Here is a 27,335-nt window from a genome sequence, read left to right as displayed (position 1 = left end):
AATAATAACAATAATAAATAAGGAAAATGTTATTTGGACAACAAAAGTTTGACACAGTTTTGACAACGGCGACGTGGCAGCTGTGCATTGGCTCAGTGAATTGAAAACAAACCAGAGAAAGTGAACCGGGGCGAGGGGTATTTTGGGTTTTCTAGATTAAAATTTTAACATTTGGGTTTGGCGGTTTAGGGTGCGAAAGACGTTCGTTCAAGCCTTGCTTCTTCTCGTTCGTTCAAGCCTTCTCTCTCGTCCGTCTTCTCTCTCGCTGTGTCGTCCGTCTTCTCGTTCGTTGAAGCCTTCGTTCTCTTTCCGTCTTCGAAGCTTCCATCCTCGGTTTCGTTCTCTCCTCCTTCTTCAAAACGTGCATTGAAACCTTGGAGGATCTCTGTGGCTGTGTGTTCCATCTTTACCCTACCCACAGCGTTCAACCCTTCCATCCAAAGAGAAACCCTTACATTTTGGTGTAAGTAAAAATGGGCGAGCCCTGACATTGTGTTTTACTCTGTGTTTTTGGTTTTCATTAAGTTGAATGATATAACTGAGTGTGGAATGTTGTCTTCTTAGGGCCGTTGCAATGGAAGGGAAAAAAGCAAGTGTAAGAAAAAAATTAAATTTTTTGTTTATATATTATTTAATTATTGTTACTATGGGTCTCGACAAAGCTTGGGTCTCGACATGGTCTCACGCGGTCGACCACGACAAAGCCTTTAGCTGGGTCTCGACAAAGCTTGGGTCTCGACAAAGCTCTCCGCGGTCGGTCGTCCTCCGTGGTCGGTCGACAAAGTTTTCCGCAGTGGGTCTCGACAAAGTTTGATTCTCGACAGCTCTCCGCGGTCGGTCTCGACAAAGCTATCCGTGTTCAGCCTCGACACAGCTCTCCGCGGTCGGTCTCGACAAAGCTATCCGCGTTCGGCCTCGACAAGCTCTTCTGCGTTCGGCCTCGACAAGCTCTTCTGCGTTCGGCCTCGACAAGCTCTTCTGCGTTCGGCCTCGACACAGCTCTCCGCGGTCGGTCTCGACAAAGCTATCTGCGTTCGGCCTCAACAAAGCTGGCTGTTCGGTCTCGACAACCAAATAAGAAGACTGTGATTGAATGCTCCCATGAGTGATTGGCAAATAATTGAAGGAGAAAGTGGAGGGTCCCTCCACCTCTGGTGCGCCAGCTATTACAAAACACCATCATTTTATTATCTTCTGAGTGGACTGTGCATAATGAGGGAATATTCCCTAAAATCAGATAAATAGACAAGGTATAGATCTATTCTGATTCAGATTGAATAAAAACTAAGAACCCCTTCTGACTTGAGCGTCGGAGTTTTTCCATTGCAGGTCCACCCCCCGTTACACCAGATACCGGCAGCAGGAAGAGAAGCAGACAGAGGCGAAGGAAGGTGTGCGGAACACAACAGAAGGAGTGTTTCGGGACTGTAGCGGCAGGATTCCTCTCCGTTCCGGTTCGACAGAAACATTTATCTTACGGATTGTAGTTAGTAATAAATTTTTATGATTTTTTTTGTAGTGGCGACTTCTTATCTCGATGGATTCATCGATCATTATTGAAATGAATCGTTTACTCCGACAGTGTCATGTGGATCGGATTAGGATGACACCATTTATGTGGTGTGTGAATATTAATAACCCTGTGGAGGTGAATTTAAAATTATTGAAGGTTATGGTTAGCAGGTGGGTTGGAAATGATAACAGTTTTAGAGTTAGTCAAAAGTTGGTGCCCTTTAGAGTTGTTGATGTGTTGATGAGCTTAGGTTTAGAAATAGGTGGTTTAGAGATTCCCTTTGATGAAGTAGTTGGTGGATTGGTTGGTGAAATGTTCAAATCAAAAACCATCAGTTTGAAGGACTTGACAGACATGTTTAATGTCATTGTTGATGATAAAAACATTGAAGTCGATGTAGTGTGTAGGTTATATATATTAGTTTGTTTGGTTGTTTTCTATTTCCCTAGGAAATCAAGGCATGTTTGTAACATGCCTTTTGGAGTGTTAGATGACTTAGACCGTTTGTGTTTATATGATTGGTGCACCGGTGTACATAAACACATTGTAGAGAATTTAAATAAATGTAAGAAGAAAATTATGGGAGCAGGTATCCCTTAGTCAGTCACTCTCAGTGGCAATGTGGCAGTGTTGCAGGTAATATGATATGTAGTTCACTATTTTGATGTAGTGCAGAACATTGTGAATTATGTTTGATGAAATAATTTTATGATGTTTTAGGCTTGGGCGGTTGAGAGACTTTCTTTGCATGGTCATCCTTCGCACCGGTTTTTCCCGCGCATAATGAGATGGTTCCCGTTTAAATCAAGGACCGAAAAAATTGAAAATATTTTTATGACCGGAGATGTAAGTGTTTTGTTTTTCGTTATTTTGTATGTTAAAATGGATTGTGTATTTTGTCTGAATTTGTTGTGTGCTATTGGTGCAGTTAAATATGGAGTGGTATATACGAAATGAAGATCGTCATAGGCCGGAAATCCGTGCAGCTTTCAACATGGATGACGGAGGAATGAGTGAAGGATCCTTGGGTGAAGGATCCAAGGTTGACAAAGACGATGATGAAGACGAAAGCTCTGATGACGGGGCATGGGAAGCAGGTGCGGAGGAGAGATTGAGGAAAAATAACGAACATATCAGAGCATTGAATGCCAAGATTGGAGTTCTGACTAGGGAGCTATTTGAAATTTATCAAACTCCAATCTTTCATGAAGAAGATGCATGTGCCACTGATGAAGAGGTTGGGGGTGGAGGTGAGGAGAATGCTGAAGTTGGGGGAGAAGAAGAAGGTGATGGACATGGAGTTGGAGGTGAGGAGAATGCTGAAGTTGGGGGAGAAGAAGAAGGTGATGGAAATGAAGTTGATGACCCCCTAGGTGCACATGCTGAAGTAAGAGGGGATGATGAAACTGTTGGTAACATTAATTTTATTGAAATAGAAGATGATGGTGATGAAGGAGAACCGGAGGTCGTGCCATTGGCTATACCCCATTGCGGAGTTTTGTTGGTGATCCAAGCACCAGTGTTGATGTAAACCAACTGTATACAGCAGTCAGCATCAGAGAGATGAACGTACACAGGTATGTGGTATGAATTGTAGTTGTGGTTGAGGAATATGTATTGTTTGTGATTGACTAATATTTGTATGTTTAGGGTTGTAAGCGAGATAATTGGCCAAAGCTTGAGCACGACTTCAATTTACACTTTGGCCCCAATGAAATACGTTGACAACATGGTTAGTATTGTCACATTTGGTTGTGTTTCATGTTATAGTTTATTTTAGTAATGTGAAAATTTTTTTTTGTGTAGGTGGTGTTATTTGCTTGTACGGTCTTTATGTACTTTGAGAAAAGGTTGTGCGGTGTTGTTAAGAGGTTTCATTTTAGTCCGTTATACTCGGTAAATAAAATTTGATATTGTATCATATTTATGATTGAAGAAAGTATTTTTGATCGATTTTTTATTGATGATTTTGAAATTGTCCACAGCACCATATTCTTACAGATTATAGGAAACGTCCACAGAATCGCCATGTATTCACGCTTCATAACTATAACACTTATTTGCGTTCCGATCATTTTGGACTTGAAGAATTACCCACGGCGGACTTTGTGAGTAACCTTGAATTTGCAAATCTTGTCGACTTTTGGTTGTAAATGTGTTACTGAAATTGTTTATATTTTTTGTAGTTGTTTCTGCCATTTGTCCACGATGATCATTGGTGGTGTTATTCAGTGAAATTGAGGTCAATGGAGATTTTTGTGATTGATTCATTGGGGAAGGGGATCAGAGACCGCAAAAGGATAGACACAGCCGTTGTAAGATTCGACATCTTTCATTGTTGATTACCGTGTGATTATGACCTGCATTGTTTAAGTATTTATTGTTTTTGTTAACTGGTAGGCTGAAAATATGGCACGGTTTTTTTGCATCCTGATGAATATACCGGAAGGTAGTATTGGTCCTTTGACAGTTAAACAAGCAAATATCCCATCCCAACCAAACTTGTAAGTTTCTTGAACTGTACTGCCGGATTATATTGTGATGTATATGGGCAAAAGTAATCTGATGTTGTGGGTATATTATTTCAGACATGATTGTGGAGTAATAATGTTGAAAGCAATGGAAATCTGGGATGGAGATGAAAAATACAACGGGAAAAGCATGCCTGAATATACAACTGTAAGTTGGAACTGTGTGTTTGATAATATTCTTGTATGTCCTGGTTTCTAATGTGGAAAATGTTGGTTTCAGGAGGAGCTGCTTGGGATTAGAAAGAAATATGTGTGTGACTGGATCCTGGACAATGAGAACATTAGCAGAATGGAAGCCCTACATCTATACGGCATTGTCTAGGATTGCTAAGAAATTATCAAATTTTGACATGTATAAGATGTTCAAATATGTACCTAATGTTATTTGACAATTTTGACATGTATAAGATGTTCAAATATGTACCTAATGTTATTTGACAATGTACAGTATGTGTTTGTAATAAGAATAGTGGTTGGATTTCGAAATGAATTGTTTTTACTTTGCGTTTGTGTTTGTTATAATGACAAAAATAGTGATTGAAAAATGAACGCAGCATTATAATAAAAATTTGAAAAGTACGAGACCATTTTAACTAAAATTAATGGTAATTAATGCGAAGGATTTGATCAATTTCTGAGTGGGGAGATGGGTGTTGGTGATTGATGTGAATGCAAGAAGCGTGGAGTGACCCGTGATGAGTAGGGGGACGAAGTAGTGCAAGGAATGAGTGAGACTGCTGGAAAAAGGCTCTGGTAATCGTTTACAGCACCCCTGTAAACGATTACCCGAGAGAAATTGGGAATTTGTACAGAAAGTCCAACACAGGTACTCAGTCAGGTGAACAGGGGTCACCATTGGAAAAAAAAGTGACTTTTAGGCACTTCTGCAACTGTCTTAGGCTTGTGCAGGTGTTCCAGTGGTGGGAGAGGGTGGATGGTGATGTGATGTGAGGCCAAGGAGGGTGGGGAGACCCCTCATGAGTTGGTGGAGCAAGCTGTGCAAGGAATGAGTGAGACTGCTGAAAAAAGGCTCTGGTAATCGTTTACAGGACCCCTGTAAACGATTACTCGAGAGAAATTGGGAACCTGTACAGAAAGTCCAACAAAGGTACTCAGTCAGATGAACACAGGTCACCATTGGAGGAAAAACTGACTTTTATGCTAATCTGCACCTGTCTGAGGCTTGTGCAGGTGTTCCAGTGGTGGGAGAGGGTGGATGGTGATGTGATGTGAGGCCAAGGAGGGTGGGGAGACCCCTCATGAGTTGGAGGAGCAAGCTGTGCAAGGAATGAGTGAGACTGCTGAAAAAAGGCTCTGGTAATCGTTTACAGCACCCCTGTAAACGATTACCCGAGAGAAAGTGGGAATTTGTACAGAAAGTCCAACACAGGTACTCAGTCAGGTGAACACAGGTCACCATTGGACAAAAAACTGACTTTTATGCTAATCTGCACCTGTCTGAGGCTTGTGCAGGTGTTCCAGTGGTGGGAGAGGGTGGATGGTGATGTGATGTGAGGCCAAGGAGGGTGGGGAGACCCCTCATGAGTTGGAGGAGCAAGCTGTGTAAGGGATGAGTGAGAGTGTTCAAAAAACGGTCTGGTAATCGTTTACAGCACCCCTGTAAACGATTACCCGGGAGAAAAAGCCAATTTGTACATAGAGTATAACACAGGTACTCAGTTAGGTGAACACAGGTCACCATTGGAAAAAAAACTGACTTTTAGGCACCATTTTGTATGACATAAATAAATTCATTATAACACACCATTAATAGAGATTCAGTTACACAACATACACAACAAAATGATACATTGTACGTTTCAAATATTACAGTTATCCATGAAATACTTATAATGGTGTTCATATAAAATTACAGTTATCCTAAACCCACTATTGGTTGTCTGCTTGATTGGACGTCGATGGTTGGTCAGATGGACGGACAAATTTGCGGAGGATGTCATCCACATTGAGTTCCTTCTCTGCCCACATAGGAAGAAGGTCAACAGAATCAAGGACAAGATGATGAACAAGGCAGTTCATCTACAACACTAGATAATGTAATCAACCGCATAGAACAACTTCAAACCTTTGTTGGTACAAGATTTGATGCCTTTGAAACTCGATTTGATGCCCTTGAAACAAGATTTGGAAACATGGACATGGTCATCACTACAAGGTTTGATGCGTTGCAATCGCGTGTTGGGAACATTGAAGAACAACTGCAACACTTGCCAAGTGCTTCTAGAAACAATCCTCAGACTTAAAATTGCTTGTTTAGGCTTTCTTTACTGCATTTTAAAGAACTATGTACTCCAGTTCCTGCTTTGATCATTTCAAGTATTTAATAAAATGAAGTTGTTTAGTTTCAAAATGGTTCCTCAATTCTCGACATTTATTATGTAATGTTCAATTTATGATACACTTAATACCATGGCAGTTGTGAGTAAAAGTCAGTAACCAATACCACTTAATACTAACCAATAACACTAACCAATACCACTTAATACTAACCAATAACACTAACCAATACCACTTAATAATCTTACAGTTGTCTGTAAAACTAAAAGTCACTTTTTTTTCCAATGGTGACCTGTGTTCACCTGATTGAGTACCTGTGTTGGACTTTCTGTACAAATTGACAATTTCTCTCGGGTCCAAATTGGTTAAAGAGCGTTTGTCCGTCCAGAATGACGTTCGTCCAATTTTGGCTGGTGTTCGGAAAAACGACGTTCGTCCTAGGACGTTCGTTCAAAAAAAAAAAGTATTCGTTCAAATAAGTATTCTGTATAAGTTGGATTTTTTTTAGTGTTATTTTCTCTTGAATTGAATTCTGTGTATAAATGTGTGGAATATATGTGATGATGTGATCTGTGAGAAAATATGAAAATGTATGAAATATGATAAATTACTGCGATTATATGATGTAAATGATGAATTTGAGTATGATTCGGAAATCTCAGGGAGAGATGGATGAAAGTGGTTATGTGAAATATTGTATTTGTGTCTGTATAATTGTAGGGGCTTCGAAATGGTATGTCTATCCCTAAACTCAAAGCATTGTTCACACTCAAGTAGAGAAGAACAATGTGAGTGGTGAGTAGAGGGAGGTCCTCGTCTATGGTCTTTGAATTTAGACATAGGCTGCTTGGGGGATTTGTATTGCTAGTGTTGGAGAAAGACCAGCAGAACTAGCAAGTGTAGAGACGACCAATAGTCCGACAATTATACAAAATCCGGATGAGTCATATGAATATGTGGATTGTGGTTTAATAAGCATGCATAAATATTTCTGTATTTAAATCTATGATGACATAAATTAATTGTACTATGAGATAACATGATTTTTATATCTAGCTCACCCTTGCATTGTTTGTGTTGTGTGCCAATTTGGATTATGTTATTCGGCGATGATTATCCACTTGGATGGGAGCAGATGTTGTCGAGGAAAGTCCTTTGGAGCAAGAGCTGGAGAATACTGAGGCTGCGGAGTAGTCCTCTTAGGAATTTCCTATCTGAACACGTGTAGTGTTCGAATCTATAAACTGTTTAAGTTTGAATTTCCGTTTCTTTTATTTTGGATGACTGTAATTTCGTACTTATATTACAAGTCGTATTCTGACTGTTCTCTATATTTGAATGATGACGTCTTTATTATGTAATATTTGTTATTATATAATCGGGATGTTACATTAATGGTATCAGAGCAGTTCTTCCTTAGAAACCTGTAGGTTGTGAGTGTGCACTGTTTGTGATTGTAAATTCTGACCGTTTTGTCAGGAGTTACATTAGTCTCTTTGAGTTGGACTAATAGTCTTTCTCTCTGTATGAACAGAAGATGGCATCTAGATCTCCTCCTTCTTCAAATGTCGATCCGTCTGACTCAAATCAGATGTTGAATGCTGTACTTCAGGCATTGCAACGTCAAAATGCTGCATTGGTTCAGCAGAACACCATTGCTTTACAAAATTTGGAAGCTGCCAGAGTATCGGCTGAGAATGCTAGAGTATCATCTGAGAATACTCAAAGACAGTTAATTGATGTGTTAACTAATGGCAGGACCACTCCAAGTGTTGCTCCTTTCGCTGTTCCAGTCCAAGAGTGGAGCTTGGAGAACTTTCTTCAGCATCACCCAACAAGATTCACTGGGAAGTGCAGTCCGGATGAAGCTGACCATTGGTTTAGGGATATGGAAAGGATATTTGAAGCTAAAGGATGTCGTGATGAGAGGAAATTAGCTTATACTCAATATCTGCTGACCGGAGAAGCTAGCCATTGGTGGAGCAGCATGAAAATGATCCTTGAAAGGAGTGGGACTCCTATTACTTGGGAGTTGTTTAGAGTCAAATTCTATGCTGAGTACTTCCCTGACAGTGTGAGATTTGCAAAGGAAGTAGAATTTCTGGAGCTGGTACAGGGCAATAGGTCAGTGTCAGAGTATGCAGACCGTTTCAAACACTTACTTCGCTTCAACACTATGGCAGTGGATGAAGAATGGCAATGCAGAAAATTTGAGAATGGCTTGAGGAGTGATATCAAGCTACTTATAAAAGGATTACGCATCAGTGAATTCCCTACTTTGGTGGAGATGTCCCGTGATCTAGAGAAGACAAAGAAGGAATCTGAGGGACAGCAGAGTTAGCCTGCTAGGACTGGGGGACCATCTGGGTCTCGTGGTGGATTTAGCACTAGGAAGACCCCTTATGCTAGACCATCCTTTTCTTCTGGGTCTAGGGGTTCATCCTATGCACAAGGATTGAATTCTTCTACCATAAAATGCAATTAGGCTGCTATAATAAGTTCCATGAAAATGTGGATAACGCAAACATGGAACAAGTTTATAAACATGGTATGACCTAAGACGGTAGATTGACTCTGCCCTTCCACCCATGGAAAAGTTTAGCGATGACCTGCATAAAACTATGCGACATTCATAAAATAAAGATTTGTATTTTAATAGATCTCCAAATATGCAAGTAATAGAAATACAGGAATGAAGCACTGACCTGGTGAGTCCATCTAAACTTCAATCCATAAAACCAACACGGATGAATAATATACAATAATATACATATGCTTGAAAAAAGAGCAGTGCAAAGATATGTACAAAGAGATAACACAACAGCAAAGATCTATACAAAGAGATTTCACAAGGGGAGGACTTTCCACAAGGTGGCTTCTTCTCCACAGTTAATGTAACATCCCAATAAATAGTAATTACCATTAATTAGAACTAATCACATTTTCAGAATTAACAGTGCAGTCTTAATTACACAGCTCCTAAAAACCGAACGTACATCAAATACAGGGTTCGGAATATCTACAAAAATACCAAGTTCTGGACGAACGGCTTTCCAAAACTAAACAACCGAACGTCCCAAAAATACAGTACAGAACTACTGATTTCTACTAAGAAGCGAGCGCTCTACTGCTCAGCTTTAACCTCTACCTCAACCAGGTTGGCGTCCTCCAAATTTTCTTCTTCTAGCATCTCTTCAAGTGGCGCCTCTCCATCTGCTCACATCCACACGGATGATCATTGCATTGACAAGACGGACGTACATAAACAGTAGACAACACAAGGAATTGCAAGGGTAAGCTTAGGTAATTTAATTCATACAACCAACATACTTTAACATATGAAATCAACCATACAATTCATACAGTAATATATTTATATCCAAGCATATAGTAACTCATCCAAACTCTCACAATTTACGACCGTCCGGACTGTATGAATCCATGTAATCGCAGGCGTTCGTGCACCCGGATGATGTAGTAACTGGAACCATCCATCAGCTGCCACCCGAGGTTAACCCTATCAGTCCAAAGTACTCAATAGGACTAGAGTCTCCTACCATTCCCACGCATGACCTACTCCCCTCTACATGAGGACGAGCACTCACGGAATATCAGGATGAACAGCCATCAGCGATTTTACCATGGTCATACTATACAACTTATCACATTCAGATCATATAGACGTTCCTCCTTGGAACGTTCGTTCAAAATCCACTTTCAATATTTCACTTAAAATAACGTTCGCACACCTTAACCATTTCTATTATTCACATTTTCATTCTGTGTTCCACTTCCATAAATTAACGAACGTTCATCCTTTTCAAAATAAGGACGAACGTTATTTCAGTACAGAGAAATAATCGTTTCTGAACAAAAGAAACGAACCTCAGTCCTCTGACGGACGTTATAAATACTTGACTCAATTAAAGGGAATTGACTCTAGAAGTTCTGAATAATACTTAGAATAATTTAAGTATAAAGATTTTAGATTGAATCCAAAGGATAGATACAATACAATTCCTTTAGATAAATAAACCAAGCGTGATTAAATTTCAAGAGGGAATACCGCCAGTCAATGACCGAACGTCAACTAATAATTTGGACGAACGCTATTTACGTTCGCTAAGGAATCAATGATAAGGACGAGCGTTAAGTTATAAAACCGAACACTGCTCATGACGAACGCTAGGTAAATGACCGAGCACTAATAGAACGGACGCTCGATATAAGACCGAGCGCTCATTTGGACGAACGCTCAGTATAAGACTAAGCGCTACCTATGACGAACGCTGGATAATAAAACCGAGCGTTACTAATTTACTTAAATTATTTCAACCGTTGGACACGCTAGGCTGAGTCGAACGCTCAAACCTAACCCTTCACACAAAGGACGCTCGTTCTTAATCAGGATCCTTTCCAAATGAAAGAATTCTTATTCTAAGTTATTTTCAAGGGGAAACGAACGGTATAAGACCGTGCGATGACGAGCGTACATTATCAAGCAAGGACTATGATATTTTCCAGATTTTTCATCTACTGTAACTTCACCATTTTCATACGATTCATATCTTATAATTTATCTCCACCATAAATCTCATACATTACAGAATTCATATTATCATCTCATAACATACAGAAATCATTCATTTTCCAAATCATACGTTTCATTCTCAGCATATAGTTCAAACAATATCATTCATATCCATCCATTTCCCAGTACTCGTTCATGCATACTTAAATATCATACAGTTCATACATCCAGTACAGTTTCATGCTTTCACACACATCATACAAGTATAAATTAAATTACTAAAGCTACCCTTACCTGGTTCAGTAGTGCACTTCCAAATGCAAGGGTTTCGCTCGTTCTCTCACAGCTTTCTATCCAAGGAGTTACTCAACAACTTTCACTAAATTTAACATACCAAAAATCGTAAATAGATCAGACCTCTAACCCATGCATGCAACCAGAATTTGGTTCGCATGAACTAAATGGACGAATATTCAGAGACGAGAACTTACCAGTTCAGATCTCAGTTCTGTTCGGTTCAGAACGACGCTCACGGTGCAGGGAATGTTTCTACGGTATCTGAAATGGGATCGGAGGAGATGACGGTGAGTTATCTTAGAGAGAAGATGAAAGAGTTTTAGAGAGAAGTTGGAGAAGAAGAAGAGCAAAGGTTTCGCGAGGAAATGATGGAAAGTGTTTTCAGAGAAATCATTTTTCTCCCCCACGTCAAACGGTCACGCACTCCTGCACTGCCACCTGGTTCCCACTACAGATTTTAGAAACTTCTACTGTGACAGATGGCGTCGGCGCATGCAGAGGGTGATTTCCCTTCTCACGCATGACGAACGCCCATTCTCCATACGCCACTTGTCTTCCACTAACGTTTTTCAAAGGTTCCAGCAGTGACACATGGCCGATACATGCAGAGTGGGTGTGAGTGCTGTTTGACGTGGCGCGGCGCATTTAATGGTGATCAGTGTGTGGGATTTGGTGCGTTAAATATTCAGGGTCTCACAGTTAACTATAGCCATGATATTTTGTAATGCTGATCAAATCCAAAGAAGAATGCTACTTCCAACTGCATCCAATTCGCCAACACAGTTTGGAAAAACTTCTCCTGATACTAATACCACCATATTTCAGACTCTCCTTTCTGATCCCTCATCTAGTTTCTTTCAACTTTCTCTGGTTTTCTAACATCGGAAATAATTTTTTTATCGACATTCCGGGTCGTTTAACGTTCATTTATGCTTATTGGAGTTGATTCAACAAAATATATTCAAAGTCTGACAGTGTCCTAACATGACTCGTCTATTCGTAAACCTATGATATAACAAATCAATGAGAACTCCCCTTTTCATAACAAAGATAGCAGTCACCAAACTAGGTGCCGTCAGAGACCCAAGTATCCTTGATTCCTTCTTTCCATATTCCCCATCTCCATCTCACTCTTGGGAATTTGCTTCTGCATGAAGAGATCAGGCCGCCAGCAACATATGAATCAACATCACGATGGATAAGAAGAGAAACATCACACAACTGGGTGCTTTTATCCAAAACAGAAGAGATAAATGCAAGAGTACCCTCCACTTCATGGACCACTAGATGTGCAATAAGTTGTTTTATCATCTTCATACCAATCCCATCTGCCAAACCTCCCCGTCTAAATGAATTTTCCATCACATGCCAGGCTCCAGGACCTAAACTAAGACATGTTATGTTCGGAAAACAACCCAACAAAGTATCAATCCCAAACACTGCTGCATCAACCTGTTTTCTTCTTCCTACCAAATCCAAGGTAAGTCTCTTCACCGTGCTGCAGTGACGAAACATAGTAAACAAAAAACCAAGAGAGAGGCATTCTACACTGAGCTGAAGGTATTGTATATTAGCACAATTTTTCAACCTGAGTTCATCAGTATTCTCGAGGGAGAGATTAAAATTGGACAAGGAAGGGGCCTCAAGGACAACCAACTTAGGTTTGATGCATCTGAGATCAAAATCAACAAGGCAAGGTGCACATATGATCAAAGAAAGTGGAGCATTTGAGACCGACCATTGACAAGTGGTAAGGTGTAAGAAATTAATCTTAGGCTCTTTAAGTCCACCAACCCCAATAAGACTGAGTTGAGTCAAATTAGGGAAACAAGCATTGATCCTGCTTAAGTCCTCATCATCCAGTCTCACAAACTCAAGGGTCAAATGTCTCAACGTTGGCATCAAACACAAACCATCCACGGATAACCACGCATTCCTCACAACCAATTTCCCAAGATTATGGCCTGAATAAGACACATTGCAAATTTCCATGAGAGACAAATAAAACTTAGATGCATATTCTTATGGGATGTTTGGATGGACAGAGAAGATATAAATGAATACAATACATTTTTTTGGTTGATTTAAGAGAAAGTGTTTTAAAATAAAAATTCAATAATTTCTTTCCATCATATTTCCCGTCTACTCAAATTTCGACATTGATGGTACGTTTAACAGGGAGGAAAGAACGTTGATGAACTATTTTCTTTGGTTGGAGAGAAAATGAAAGGAAAACAAATTTAACTAACAAAAGTTCAAATATTACATTTTTCTCTTCAATTCTACCTTCCAAACATACCATTAGGTTCTTTTAATATTATTTCATCCAGAGTAATCTAAACAAATGTTAATCTTCAACACAAATTGAAACACCAATTCTGACGGAAAGAATACGAAACACGCGCAAGAAACCGCATTCTTGTAAGAGAAAGAAAGTATGAGAAAGAAAAATTGAGAATCAAGAAGCTGACAGGTGGAAGAGATGAGGGACAAGGCTTCGGATCGGCGCCAACAAGACTGGACCCAGAAATCGGAGACGGAGAAAGATTTCAGAGCGTGGGAAATGGATGGAAGCCACTCTCTGATGAAGTTCATGTCGGTAAGGTAGAGATCGTCGGACTCATCCTCGACGTCGTCGAAGGAGACGCCACCGAGGGCGCGATCGACGCCCAGCGAGACGGAGTCAAGAGTGGAGGTGGAGCGGAATACGAGGTGAGAGAAAACGGTCTTGAAGGGAGTGACGAGGTGCTTGGTCTCCGGCGCACGGGACTTGAGGTAGCGCGACATGGAACAGACCACGTTCAGCCACCGCACCTCGTATGACGCCGCGTTTAGACCCTTGGACACCGCCCTGCACCGCGCCACATCGGTAGTGTCCGTTAAACGACTCACAATTTCCACCAACAGCGAAGCCGGAAGCTCCTCCATCATCGCCAACCGAATTGCGTAATTGCATTCAACATAGAGAGAGAGAGAGAGAAAAGAGTTTGTGTTTGCGTTTTGTTTTTCGGTGGATAAAGATAGTTTGAAAACATTGAGAATATTTTCACAAAGGTCACGTGTCAAAATCACATGGAATATAAATTAGAAAATGAAAAATGACGTGGAAACGAAGTGAGATAGGATATCAAGTGGAGAGTTGATTCTGTGATTTCAAAATTAGAATTTGAGTTTGAGTCAGGGAGAACCCTAAATAACTGTTTTTACCATTCGTTGGAGTACTGTCGTTGATGTATTCCTTCCATTCACCGATAAGCGTTTTGTCGTTGTTTGAACCTTTGGAAGGAACGAGCATAAAAAGAGACGTGTTTTCACCGTTTCGCCGTTGATGAATCGTTTCGTCAGATTCAATACTATGGCCACAAGTGAAGTGTGGCAGTGTAGAAAATTTGAGAACGGATTGAGGAGCGATCTCAAGGTATTAATTTCCGGTCTGTGTATCCGGACGTTCCCAGCCATGGTTGAGATGTCCCACTTCCATTCGGGAATTTCCAACTGTTGGAGTAATCCGCCAGGTCTTTGGTATTCAGCCTTAGCACGTTGACATGTTAGACACGATGCCACAAAGCGTGCAACATCATTCTTCATCCCTGGCCACCAGAACGACTGCTTGAGATCGTGGTACATCTTAGTCATGCCCGGATGCATGCTAAGACGGCTGTGATGACCTTCCTCCAGAATAATCCTCTTCAGCTCGCCATCATTAGGAACGCACGTCCTATCCATATAACGTAACATGACGTCCGCTCCAGTGTTGAAATGTTTGGCCTGATCCGTACCGAGCGCTTTTAAAATCTTCACCAGATCTTCATCCTCTCGTTGCTTCGTCTTGATACGGTCAAACACGTTGCTCGAAATACTAAGGTTACAGCATTTGATAACGTTCGCTCCTAACTCGAACTGTAACCTTAGGTCTCGGAAACTATCCACCAAACTTAGCTCTTTAACCATCATTACCGAGACATGAACTGCCTTCCTGCTTAGAGCATCCGCCACAACGTTCGCTTTACCAGGGTGATAAAGCAACTCGAAATCATAATCCTTTAGGAATACAAGCCACCTCCGTTGCCTCATATTCAACTCCTTTTGATCAAAGAGGTACTTGAGGCTCTTATGATCACTAAAGACTTGGAAAACGGATCCATACAAGTAGTGTCTCCAAATCTTCAGAGCAAAGACGACCGCTGCCAGCTCTAGGTCGTGCGTTGGATAATTCTTCTCATGTATCTTCAATTGCCGAGAGGCGTACGCCACTGCTCGTTTCTCTTGCATAAGAACGCACCCCAAACCTTGGTGAGATGCGTCACAGTAAACTTCGAAAGGTTTGGCAGTGTCCGAAATTACCAAAACTGGAGCGCTCGTCAACTTCTGCTTCAGCTCTTGAAAACTAGATTCACACCGATCGGTCCAGGCGAACGGGTGATCCTTCCTGGTCAACTGTGTTAACGGTGCTACTATCTTAGAGAATCCTTCTATGAAACGCCTATAGTAGCCCGCGAGTCCCACAAAGCTCCTAACTTCAGTGACCGAACGTGGACTCTCCCATTCCAAGACCGCTCGTACTTTGGCTGGGTCGACTGAAATTCCACCAGCAGATACGACGTGACCTAAGAATTGTACTTCCTTCATCCAGAATTCGCACTTGGTCAACTTAGCATACAACTCCCTTTCCCTCAACACTCCAAGTACTAATCTCAAGTGTTCTTCATGTTCCTCGCAGCTCTTGGAGTAAATGAGAATATCATCAATGAACACCACCACAAATTTGTCCAAGTACGGCCTGAAGATCCTATTCATGTAGTCCATGAAGACTGCTGGAGCGTTCGTCACACCGAACGGCATGACTACGTACTCATAATGTCCATACCGAGATCTAAAGGCCCTCTTCTGAATATCTCCTTCCTTAACACGAATTTGGTGGTAGCCCGATCTCAAATCTATCTTGGAAAAGACGCTCGCTCCATTCAATTGGTCCAGCAGATCGTCAATGCGAGGCAGTGGGTATTTGTTCTTGATGGTCAGCTTATTCAATTGACGATAATCAATATAAAGCCGAGAGCTGCCATCCTTCTTCTTCACCAATAACACAGGTGCTCCCCACGGTGACACGCTTGGACGGATGAACCTCTTGTCCATCAATTCTTCAATTTGCTTTTTAAGCTCAACCAATTCAGCGGGTGCCATTCTATATGGTTGAACGGATATAGGAGCCGCGGTAGTTACCAAATCTATGGTAAATTCAACTTCACGAACGGGAGGCAACCCAGGCACCTCAACCGGGAAGACGTTCGGAAATTCGTCCACAACCGTTCGTCCTTTAGTGTGCTTGTTGGACGAACGTTCAAAACTATTATCCATAACCTCTCTGTCTTCATGCGTCATGATCAAGAAGCAACTGGCGCCTTCCATTATATCTTCCTTAATTTGACTGAGCGTCACACCCAACTCTTCTTCACATTCCTCAGGAAAAATTAATTCCTTAGCCCCACAATCTATGAGAATGCAATTGGTATTCAGCCAATCCATTCCCAGAATCACTTCTAAGTCCTTGAGAGGCAAACATATTAAGTTCACCTTGTATCTACGCCCCTCTACCTCAATAGGACATCTAACACACATGGTAGACGTTCTAACCTCTCCAGCCGCTGGGGTAGACACCACCAAATCGAACTGCATCTCACTCTCGGTTAATCCCAGTTTCTCAACGCACGCCTTCGAGATGAAGGAGTATGTTGCCCCCGAATCAAACAGCACACAACAATGAATTCCATGAACTAAGCAGGTACCAGTGACGAGCGTACCTGAGCTCGCTGCTTCTGCACCAGTGATCGCATACACACGCCCCACAGCTTGGGCTCGACCACCTCTTCCTTGCTGAGTCCTTCCAGCGTTCGGCGGTCTCATCACTGCACGTCCGCCCATATTACACTCGTTCTCCAGGTGACCGTTTCTTTTACAACGAGTGCAATATTTCCCTCCAACCAACTGAGGGCATGATGATCTAAAGTGAGGTCCTCCGCACTGAAAACATCTGACCGACACTTGTTGATTTGCTTGTCCGGCAACTACCATAGCTTGTGAACCACTCGACTGAGCTGGACGAGCGTATGGGGTCCTGTTCCGATTCACATTGGGTCTCGACAGAACTGGTCCTCTTGACGCCTGTTGTTTCTTCTGTTGTTCCGCCTCAGCCATATTCTTCTCTAGTACCTTAGCCCTCTCAACCATGGCTGGGAACGTCCGGATACACAGACTGGAAATTAATACCTTGAGATCACTCCTCAATCCGTTCTCAAATTTTCTACACTGCCACACTTCACTTGTGGCCATAGTATTGAATCTGACAAGATGTTTGAACTTATTGGTGTACTCCGAAACGGACATACTCCCCTGAACCAGTTGTAGAAATTCCACCTCCTTTGCAAATCGCACACTGTCAGGGAAATATTCTTCATAAAACTTATTTCTAAATACTTCCCAGGTGATCGGTTGTTGCGCGTCTGTGAGAATAGCTCTCACGCTCGACCACCAATGGCTCGCTTCTCCAGTCAATAAATACTTAGCGTACGCCAATCTATTTTCATCAGGGCATCGTTTGGCATTAAAGATCTTCTCCATGTCCCTCAACCACTGGTCCGCTTCGTCTGGGAGACCCTTCCCACTGAACTTAGCCGGATGGTGTTAGAGGAAACTCTCCAAGCTCCATTCAGCAGTAGGTGGGGCAGCGTTGGAAGAAGACGCCCCTGAATGATGCCTAGTCGCTGCTAAGATCTCCATCAGTTGTCTTTGTGTAGTTTCAGAGTTGGCACGTGAAGCTTCCAAACTCTGCATGGCACTCTGATTCTGCTGCATTAAAGTGGCATTTTGTTCCATCAGTGTCGTGTTCTGTTGCTGTAAGCGGTCTATCATTGTCTCCAACAACCTAGCGTTGTTGGACGCATCAGGCTCGTTAGGCTGCGGGGGAGGAGGAAGTCTAGGCGCCATTGTTCTCTGGACCAGAGAAAACGAACGTTAGTCAAGTCTAAGAGTTAAAACAATAACTCATCAAACACACAATAAGCACACAGCAAAAACGCAATGCACTCATAACCTACAGCGTCCTTAAGAGAAAAAAACTGCTCTGATACCAATAATGTAACATCCCAAAATTATACAGTCATCAACTATATACTTAGAATAATCACATATATTAATAATTCAAAACAGTTTTAAAACACAGGGAGCGACAATAACGAAAAAGGCCGAACGGCCGTTAATATACATAATTTAACGAGCGTTCACAAAAGATAAGGACGAACGGTTTACAAAACCACGACCGAACGTCCAACTATTTACAATTCACAAAAGAGCGCTCGCTCACAGCCGCTCGCTAATCTAACTACTAAAATTGAAAACCGAACGCTTTTACTGTTCGGCCTTCACTTCCACTTCTACGAGGTTGGCGTCCTCCAAATTTTCTTCTTCCAGTGTTTCTTCCAGTAACGCCTCTCCATCTGCTCACATCCACACGGATGATCATTGCATAGACAAGACGAAGGTTCAAGGACGAACGACAACACAAGAAAGAGACACAGGGTAAGCTTATTGAATTTAATTCAAACCACAACATACAGTTCATACATCTCAATTCCAGCCAGTAAGTTCACAACATATACATTCAATTCATACATAAATTTCATCCAAAATCCTGATACTAGACTGACCGTCCGGACTGTATGAATCCTGTGTAGCTAAGGCGTCCGTGCACTCAGGTGGGGTAAATGGAATGCTCATCAGTAGCCACCTAAGGTTAGTCTGTTTTGTCCAAGTTACAGTTATGGACTAGACCTCCTGCCATTCCCACGCATGACATACTCCTCTCTACTTGAGAACGAGCACTCTTGGAATATCAGGATGGATCACCATCTAAGCTTACCACGTTCATACTTACAAATCTCAATATCCAGTCAAGAGTCGTTCCACCCTGGAACGCTCGTTCAAATCCAAAATCACAATTTCCATTCACATAGTGTTCGCACACCTTAATTTATCCTCTTGAATACATTTTCATTCTATGTTCCACTTTCTTAAGAAGACGAACGTTCACTCCTCTTCATAACGAGGACGAACGTCGAGGGCAAGACCGAGAAAGACTTCTTGAATTAGTTAAATGAACTAACTCTAGTAAGATCGGGAAAATACTTAGAATAATTTAAGTTCAATGACTCTGGAACGAATCCAATGGATAGAGACCTCACGACTTGGTTGAATAAAATAACAGAACACAATTTAATTTAGGGGACAAACCGCCAGTCAATGACCGAGCACGAAAGTAGGCGTTTAATAAATAAATTGGACGAACGTCACCGAAGACTTGGACGAACGTCACTGAATATATTGGACGAACGCTATTTAAATTTAGGACGAACGCTTATGGGAATTCAGGACGAGTATTATTCTCGCTCATTACAATTTACGGAAATGGACGAGCGTTCGGTCTGAGACCGAGCGCCACTTAGGACGAACGTTCAATAGATGACCGAGCACAATTTAGGACGAACGCTCAGTGTAAGACCGAGCGCTACTTAAGACGAACGCTTGGTATAAACCGAGCGCTATTAGGACGAACACTCAAATGACATTTCAAAGGGGGGCGCTCGTTCTTAAGTCGAATCCTTTCCAAATGAAAGAATTTCCACTCTAAATCATTGTCAGGGAAAACCGAACGGTAGAAGACCGTTCGATGACGAGCGTACATTATCAAAGTAAGAACTATTATTTTGCCCAGATTTTTCATATGATTCATATCTTATAATCTATCTCCACCATAAATCTCATACATTACAGAATTCATATTATCATATTTCAGTTCATACTTTATACATCGTATCAAAATATCAAATTACATACTTTATAAGATTCTCATTAATCATTCATACCAAGCAACCCTCAGCATACGAATCAACTAATGCATACCACATTCATTCAGTGTAACAGCGATCGTTCATAACTAATACATCAGCATACAATTCATGCATACAATCCATACCGAACATGCATACAACACACAGTATAAATTAAATCACAATAAGCCTCCCTTACCCGGATTCTGTAGCGAACGTCCTAAAGGAGTGGATCTTGACTCGTATAAAATGAGTTCTCTCAACGTTCTCTTAAGCTTTCCCACTAAACTAATCAAAAGACAAATAAAGGGCTTAGCATACACCGTTTCATGCAACTGAAACAGTTTACAGAAACTCCAGGGACGATCGCCCAAGTGAAACTTACCAGAATTGGAAGTCGTTCGGTTCATTATAGAGCTCTCGGTGCAGGGAACGTTCCTATGGTGCTGAAACGTGAAAGGAGCAGAGAATGGTGAGTTACGGTAGAGAGAAGATGGAGGTTCTAGAGAGAAGGCAGAGAATTTGAAAATCCAGAGTTTGGGGAAAAAGACGAAGTGTGCAGAAGAGTGGGGAAGAGTTTTTCTGAAAATTAATTTCTCTCCCCACTTAGGACGAACGTCCACTCGCTTGCTGCCACTTGGACTCCATTAAGTTTTCAGAATGTTCCCACATGACACTTGGCAGTCGCATGCAGAGTGGGTGTGATGACGTGTCAGTGGAGGTGCACGTGTGGCGAGGTGCAATTATGGAAGCACAGTGGTGACTCAGCACAGTAATAAATGGGACGTGACATCAATCAAATTTTAACAAAACATAGTTAGAATACTTCTACAACTAGTTTATCTTTTTCTTCTAAGTTACGTTACTCTATCGGAAAATCTAGTTGTCACGTGGAACACGGTAGCTTAACTCATGACTTCAGTGACAAGAAAATGACTCTAGTAATCTCTCTAAATTATTTAATCTAATCTATTTTGCCAATCCATTTTCAAATTCAGACATGTAATAGTTCCTCAAATTTCAAAATTTCCCAGTTTAAGCTCACCATCAGTTGAATATCCATGCTAGATAAAGGAAAGGACAATTTTTTTTTACTTTCAAATTAAAAAGTAATAAACGTCAACTAGAGGAAGAAAATGAAATGGGAAAAATCACATTTACATGAAGTATTATAAAAAAAAATATAACAGAAAATTCGCCACTGTGTGTATCTTAAAAAATTTCGAGCTCTCGTTGTGTTTGTCCAACAGAAAACCAAATATCAATACATTGTAAACGATTCCGCATGACTACTGAAAGAACAACATAGCGCTCCTTTGATCAGTTGTTATGTCTCTTTTTCTCTTGTATTCTCTTAGGATCCAAATCAAGTAACGTGTATCTTTGAAAATTCCGGAGCTCAAGTTCTTTTTGTAGGCAAATTATCTGAGAGTCGCATACTGTTGAGAGGGTCGCACCTCACACAAAAGTTGATTGCAAAATTAATGCAATATAAGCTAGGAAGTGACTCCTAGATCATCTCTCAAGGACCAAATTTATTTCAGTCTCAGATCAAACACATTGTGGGGGGGTTTGTGAAGATTTTTTTTAGAATGCAAGTGAACTAAATTAAAATGCGAATGTGAACACGGAAAGAAACGAAGAATTAAAATGGTTGGTGAGTGAAGCTAACATTACAACTAAATCAAAGAAAACTTGAGTGACTCACTTAAATTGAAATTGCTAAATCAGAAAACATAACATTGAAAGTGACAAGCATGAGAAATGAAATTAAATGCGCAAGGTGTGGAAAGCGGCAGTAGACATAAAACATTCAATGCAAAAACTTTAACTAATTTAAAGGAGTGAGAATTAACTTCCGTGTGACAATGAGCATTGAAAGAAATGGTGAGTAAGCACAAAATGATTTAAAAGTTAGCAAACATTCATGAATGTATTCAATATGAAAATTGTAACCAAATTAAGTATAAGATCAAGCATTTAAAATAATCTGAAAGAAGACCCTTGGAGCTCATTTAGGTAAGCAAGGGGTCCCTCCACTGTCTCCTTCAATTATTTGTTAGTTACTCATTTGCGCATTACACCTGCTTGAATTGCTGTCAAGACCGACCACGGAAGCTTTGTCGAGACCGAGCGGAAGGCTTTGTCGAGGCCGAGCGGAAGGCTTTGTCGAGACCGAGCGTCTGATTATTAAGACTGTACTAAGTCCTCCGATCGGATATATGGCGTGCCCACTTCCGGTCGGTCGTCCGTCCAGGGTAGTAACATAAGCCCCCCAAGCCCTAGCAAAATTATGATATTTGCGTTGGGTTTGTAATGTTATATCAATCAGTAGTATATTTTACCTGAGTTTATTCATGCTGAGGCCGAGCGGGCCGATAATATGTTGAGGCCGAGCGGCCAATAATACACTGAGGCCGAGCGGCCATAGAATAGGTTGAGGTCGAACAACCGATAATATGTTGAGGCCGAGCGGCCAATATGATGATGAGGCCGAGCGGGCCAATAATGTGTTGAGGCCGAACGGCTGTGAATACATTGCCCGAGCGGGATTGCCATTCGGTCTTCATATATTGAGATGAGTTTTACCTCTTATCCGAGCAGGATTTACCGTCGGTCTTCAAATATTTATAGAGGAATTTACCTCTTATCCGAGCGGGATTTACCGTCGGTCTTCATATATTTATAGAGGAATTTACCTCTTATCCGAGAGGGATTTACCGTCGGTCTTCAAATATTTATAGAGGAATTTACCTCTTATCCGAGCGGGATTTACCGTCGGTCTTCATCTTCTAACTGAAACCTTCATTAAATATACTTTAGCTTCTTCGGGATTGATAGGTCGGCCTAAATTGGACTTAATTTATTTCATAATAAAAGCAGAAGTTAATAACAAAAGCATGAATCAATTGAGACCGAGCTTAAACATGATAATAGTAAAATTGTGGGCGCTTCTCTTCAGTTGATCACTCCACGAAGCGGTTGTTCCCGACTACGGTTGGGACTGTGACTATAGCCTTGTCTCCGTTCGTCTTTCCTGCTCGCCCGCTCGAGGCTCCTTCTCGAATGTCCATCCTTAGGGAGATCGTATCTTGCTCCTTTTATATATCTTTGTAAATGTCCCGCCCGGATGAGATTCTCTATTTCGTTTTTTAATGTAATGCACTCTTCTGTATTATGTCCATGGTTTTGATGGTACCGGCAACTTCTCCTTTCATCTGCATCTCTTGGGGATGGTTTCCTCAAAGGTGTGATAAGTTCCGCTCTAAAGGCTTCTTCAAGAACTTTTGCCCTAGGTGCATTGAGTGTTGTATAACGGTGAAACTTGGATGGCCTGTGTAACTCTCTATTCTTATCGTTACTCCCGAACGGTCGTTTGCCGTCCTTTCCACTTCCACTTGCATCACCCTCTTGCTGTCGTTTCTTTTGTGACAAACGCATTTCCTCCATACGGATGAACTCGGCCGTTCGCTCTTGGAGTTCCTCCATCGTTTTTGGTGGCCGTGCGTATAGTTTTTCCGCAAAGTATCCTGGTCTCATACAAGAAGGCAGATTATTAATAATAAAAGATTGATCAACCTCTTTAACTCGTCGCGCGGTTTCCGTATATCTCTTCATAAAAGCCTTCAGAGTTTCTCCTTTCTCTTGTTTGGTATTTATTAAATCCACAGGCGTTATCTCCTGTTTCCGATTGGATGCATATTGTCTCCTAAAGAGGTCTTCCACAGTAGCGAAGCAATCCAATGTGTTGGGAGGAAGAGTATTATACCATTCCAATGCCTCTTCCTTAAGTGATAATGAGAAAGCTCTACACATGATAGGGTCACTGTCCGTATAAAATGCCATTGAATTACCGAGCGGCCAAGAATCCATTGAGGCCGAGCGGCGAGCGGCAGAGAATAGCTTTAGTCCGAGCGGCCGAGAATAAATTGAGGCCGAGCGGACGAGAACAAATTGAGGCCGAGCGGGTTGAATCCGAGCAGATTGAGTCCGAGCGGCCGAGAAGAAATTGAGGCCGAGCGGCCAAGAATCCATTGAGGCCGAGCGGCCGAGAATATGTTGTGTCCGAGCGGCCGAGAAGAAATTGAGGCCGAGCGACCAAGAATCCATTGAGGCCGAGTGGCCGAGAATATGTTGAGACACCCTTCCGCGCACTTCCGCCCCTGGCCTGCGAAGTCGCCTGCTACACAGTCCCTGCCGAAACTGCTGTAAACAGGTTCCTGGAGAATTTCAATATCTCCAGCACTTCAGATTTTTATAAGTTCAAATTGTGAGAATAGTAGCCCGGTTGATGCAGCTCTAAATTTAAACGCCTTCATCCAGCCATGAACTGGCAATGAATATATCGGAGGTGCCACCAGTGTCAGCATTTCCTCTCTCTATTTCTGGACCCCTCTTTTTCATGAGGCTTTTTTGATGAAATTATTTATCCAAAGGGGAGCCTGACGCCCCCTTACAGTTGTAGATATTCATTTGTCCTTTCCTAAATAATGGAGTAAAAGAAAGAAGCAAGCCAAAGCCAAAATAATGTAATGTGTTACTATGAGTCTCGACGAAGCTTCCACTCGGCCTCGACAAAGCTCCCGCTCGGTCTCGACAAAGCTCACGCGGTCGGCCTCGATAAGCTCCCGCTCGGTCTCGACAAAGCTCACGCGGTCGGCTTCCGCTCGGTCTCGACAAAGTTCACACGGTCGGCCTCGACAAAGCTCTCGCTTCCACTCGGCCTCGACAAAGCTCCCGCTCGGTCTCGACAAAGCTCACGCGGTCGGCCTCGACAAGCCTTCCGCTCGGTCTCGACAAAGCTCATGCGGTCGGCCTCGACAAGCCTTCCGCTCGGCCTCGCCAAAGCTCACGCGGTCGGCTTCCGCTCGGTCTCGACAAGCCTTCCGCTCAGCCTCGACAAATCAGTCTCGACAAGGCCTTATGCGATCGGACTCGACAAGTCTTCACCGATCAACCTAGATAATGATCCAATGCTCCCAGGAGTGATTGGCAAATAGTTGAAGAAGAAAGTGGAGGGGTCTCCCGTTCACCTAAAGGAGTAGCAACTACGAGTGGTGGGTCCCTCCACCTCTGGTGCGCCAGCTATTACAAAACACCATCATTTTATTATCTTCTGAGTGGACTGTGCATAAGGAGGGAATATTCCCTGAAATCAGATAAATAGAGAAGGTATACATCTATTCTGATTCAGATTGAATAAAAAACTAAGAACCCATTCTGACTTGAGCGTCGGAGTGTTTATTGCAGGTCCACCCCCCATTGCACCAGATACCGGCACCAGGAAGAGAAGCAGGCAGAGGTGAAAGAAGGAGCACAGAACACAGGAGAATGAGTGTTTCAGGACTGTAGCGGCTGGAATCCTCCCCGTTCCAGTTCGGCAGAAACATTTTGGCGCCGTCTATGGGGATCGAGTGGCATCCCCATGAAACCACGTAAAGCCAGAGATTGAAGACACCCAATGGTAACTACAAGAAATATGGAGGAGCAGAGTACCAGAGATTTAATAAGAGAGTTGCAGGCCCAGATTGAGGCACAGGCGCAGATTATACAAGCGCATGCACACACTCAGCAAGAGATGCGGCGGAAGCATGAGGGGGAGATGAGGGCGCTAAGGGCCGAGCGGGAACCTCCCGAGCGGACCGCCTCAAATCGAGAAAACGCTAATGAGGCAAGCCACAATCATGTCAGTTCGAAAGGTCAGGCTAAAGGGGAACCGACACCCTTGCAGGTCGCCCGACCAACCAGTCTATTGCCTTTCACGGTAACAATCATGCAGACGCCAATGCCCGAAAGGACTCCCCCCGTATTAGATAAGTATGATGGTTCGGCTGATCCGGACAACCATTTAAGAACGTTCTGTAATTCAATGGCGTTCTATAAAGACAGTGACCCTATCATGTGTAGAGCATTCTCATTGTCACTAAAGGAAGAGGCCTTGGAATGGTACCATACTCTTCCTCCCAACTCAGTGGATTGTTTCGCTACTGTGGAAGACCTCTTTAGGAGACAATATGCGTCCAATCGAAAACAGGAGATAACACCAGTGGATTTAATAAACACTAAGCAGGAGAAAGGAGAAACTTTGAAGGCCTTTATGAAGAGATATACTGAAACTGCGCGACGAGTTAGAGAGGTAGACCAATCTTTTATTATTAATAATCTGCCTTCGTGTATGAGACCAGGATATTTTGCGGAGAAATTGTATGCGCGACCTCCAAAAACGATGGAGGAACTCCAAGACCGAACAACTGAATTCATCCGAATGGAGGAAATGCGCTTGACGCAGAAGAAGCGACATCAAGAAAGAGAGGCTGGCGGAAGTGGAAAGGACGGCAAACGACCGTTCGGCAATAACGATAAGAATAGAGAGTTTCCCAGGCCATTCAAGTTTCACCATTATACGACACTCAACGCGCCAAGAGCAAAGGTTCTTGAAGAAGCCTGTAGAGCAGAACTTATCACACCTTTAAGAAAGCCATCTCCAAGAAATGCAGACGAAAGAAGAAGTTGCCGTTATCACCAAAACCATGGACATAATACCGAAGACTGCATCACGGTAAAAAATGAAATAGAGAGTCTTATCCGGGCAGGACATCTACGAAGGTATATAAAGGAAGCAAGATACGACCCCCCTGAGGAGGGATACGCCAGAAGGAACCCCGACCTGTCGAGCAGGAAAGACGAACGACGGCATGGCTATAGTCGCAGTCCCAGTCGTAGTCGAGAGCGGTCGGTTCGTGGAGTGATTAACTAAAAAGAAGTATCAACAATTTTACTATTATCATGTTTAAATTCGATCTCATTTAATCCGTGCTTTTGTTATTAATTACGTTTGAGGACGATCAGTTGCTCCCGAAGAGGATAAATAAAATCACATTCAATGAAAACGGATAAGAGGTAAACTCCTCTATAAACATTTGAAGACCGACGGTAAATCCCGCTCGGATAAGAGGTAAACTCCTCTATAAACATTTGAAGACCGACGGTAAATCCCGCTCGGATAAGAGGTAAACTCCTCTATAAACATTTGAAGACCGACGGCAAATCCCGCTCGGATAAGAGGTAAACTCCTCTATAAACATTTGAAGAACGACGGTACAACCCGCTCAGATAAGAGGTAAATTCCTCTATAAACATTTGAAGACCGACAGTAAAACTATGAATTCAAGCTCTTTGAAAACAAGGGGAAAAAACCCTCAAACTCATAAGTCTTATAGTTAACCGTTCGGCTAAAAACCAAACACTTAACTCAGACTTGGGGGGCTTATGTTACTATGAGT

General features: G+C 42.1%; 5 protein-coding genes across 5 annotated transcripts; 2 read left to right on the top strand and 3 right to left on the bottom strand.

Annotated features, from left to right (window-relative positions):
- Positions 1–3,062: 3,062 nt before the first annotated feature.
- On the top strand, positions 3,063–4,515 carry LOC128194806 (uncharacterized). Its single transcript, XM_052870998.1, has 8 exons — positions 3,063–3,090; positions 3,164–3,245; positions 3,320–3,409; positions 3,499–3,621; positions 3,700–3,828; positions 3,914–4,017; positions 4,102–4,192; positions 4,265–4,515. The coding sequence occupies exons 1-8, from the start codon at positions 3,077–3,079 to the stop codon at positions 4,364–4,366; spliced, it is 735 nt and encodes a 244-aa protein (XP_052726958.1). The 5' UTR covers positions 3,063–3,076; the 3' UTR covers positions 4,367–4,515.
- Positions 4,516–11,870: 7,355 nt separating this feature from the next.
- Positions 11,871–14,117, bottom strand: LOC108333512 (F-box/LRR-repeat protein At4g29420). Its single transcript, XM_017568978.2, has 2 exons — positions 13,642–14,117; positions 11,871–13,134 (listed from the first exon to the last, which is right to left on the bottom strand). Exons 1-2 carry the CDS (start codon positions 14,099–14,101, stop codon positions 12,236–12,238), a joined length of 1,359 nt encoding a protein of 452 aa, XP_017424467.2. The 5' UTR covers positions 14,102–14,117; the 3' UTR covers positions 11,871–12,235.
- Positions 14,118–14,359: 242 nt separating this feature from the next.
- On the bottom strand, positions 14,360–17,788 carry LOC128194685 (uncharacterized). Its single transcript, XM_052870252.1, has 4 exons — positions 16,964–17,788; positions 15,515–16,882; positions 14,972–15,211; positions 14,360–14,776 (listed from the first exon to the last, which is right to left on the bottom strand). Exons 1-4 carry the CDS (start codon positions 17,786–17,788, stop codon positions 14,360–14,362), a joined length of 2,850 nt encoding a protein of 949 aa, XP_052726212.1.
- A 5,222-nt stretch (positions 17,789–23,010) lies between these two features.
- LOC108332582 (uncharacterized) lies at positions 23,011–23,898 on the bottom strand. Its single transcript, XM_017567904.1, has one exon. The coding sequence runs from the start codon at positions 23,896–23,898 to the stop codon at positions 23,011–23,013; it is 888 nt and encodes a 295-aa protein (XP_017423393.1).
- A 1,615-nt stretch (positions 23,899–25,513) lies between these two features.
- LOC108332583 (uncharacterized) lies at positions 25,514–26,809 on the top strand. The gene has a single exon (XM_017567905.2). The coding sequence runs from the start codon at positions 25,514–25,516 to the stop codon at positions 26,807–26,809; it is 1,296 nt and encodes a 431-aa protein (XP_017423394.2).
- The last annotated feature ends 526 nt before the right edge of the window (positions 26,810–27,335 follow it).

Source organism: Vigna angularis, chromosome 11 (assembly GCF_016808095.1).
Source record: "Vigna angularis cultivar LongXiaoDou No.4 chromosome 11, ASM1680809v1, whole genome shotgun sequence".
Lineage (NCBI taxonomy): Eukaryota > Viridiplantae > Streptophyta > Magnoliopsida > Fabales > Fabaceae > Vigna > Vigna angularis.
Note: the sequence above shows the minus strand (reverse complement) of the source record. Positions and strands in the feature narration are given on the sequence as shown.

What these genes read in the sequence shown, in the direction of transcription:
- LOC128194806 (XM_052870998.1), top strand. An exon ending in TGAAATACGTTGACAACATG is followed by an intron (nt 3,246 to 3,319) that starts GTTAGTATTGTC and finishes TTTTTTGTGTAG; the next exon opens with GTGGTGTTATTTGCTTGTAC. An exon ending in AAAGGATAGACACAGCCGTT is followed by an intron (nt 3,829 to 3,913) that starts GTAAGATTCGAC and finishes GTTAACTGGTAG; the next exon opens with GCTGAAAATATGGCACGGTT.
- LOC108333512 (XM_017568978.2), bottom strand. Translation starts at nt 14,101, where the DNA reads ATGATGGAGGAGCTTCCGGCTTCGCTGTTGGTGGAAATTGTGAGTCGT. An exon ending in GTCCCTCATCTCTTCCACCT is followed by an intron (nt 13,135 to 13,641) that starts GTCAGCTTCTTG and finishes TGTCTTATTCAG; the next exon opens with GCCATAATCTTGGGAAATTG.
- LOC128194685 (XM_052870252.1), bottom strand. Translation starts at nt 17,788, where the DNA reads ATGGAGAAGATCTTTAATGCCAAACGATGCCCTGATGAAAATAGATTG. An exon ending in CAGCGAGCTCAGGTACGCTC is followed by an intron (nt 16,883 to 16,963) that starts GTCACTGGTACC and finishes TTCATCTCGAAG; the next exon opens with GCGTGCGTTGAGAAACTGGG. An exon ending in TGACGAGCGCTCCAGTTTTG is followed by an intron (nt 15,212 to 15,514) that starts GTAATTTCGGAC and finishes GTATTCCTAAAG; the next exon opens with GATTATGATTTCGAGTTGCT.
- LOC108332582 (XM_017567904.1), bottom strand. Translation starts at nt 23,898, where the DNA reads ATGGCATTTTATACGGACAGTGACCCTATCATGTGTAGAGCTTTCTCA.
- LOC108332583 (XM_017567905.2), top strand. Translation starts at nt 25,514, where the DNA reads ATGGTAACTACAAGAAATATGGAGGAGCAGAGTACCAGAGATTTAATA.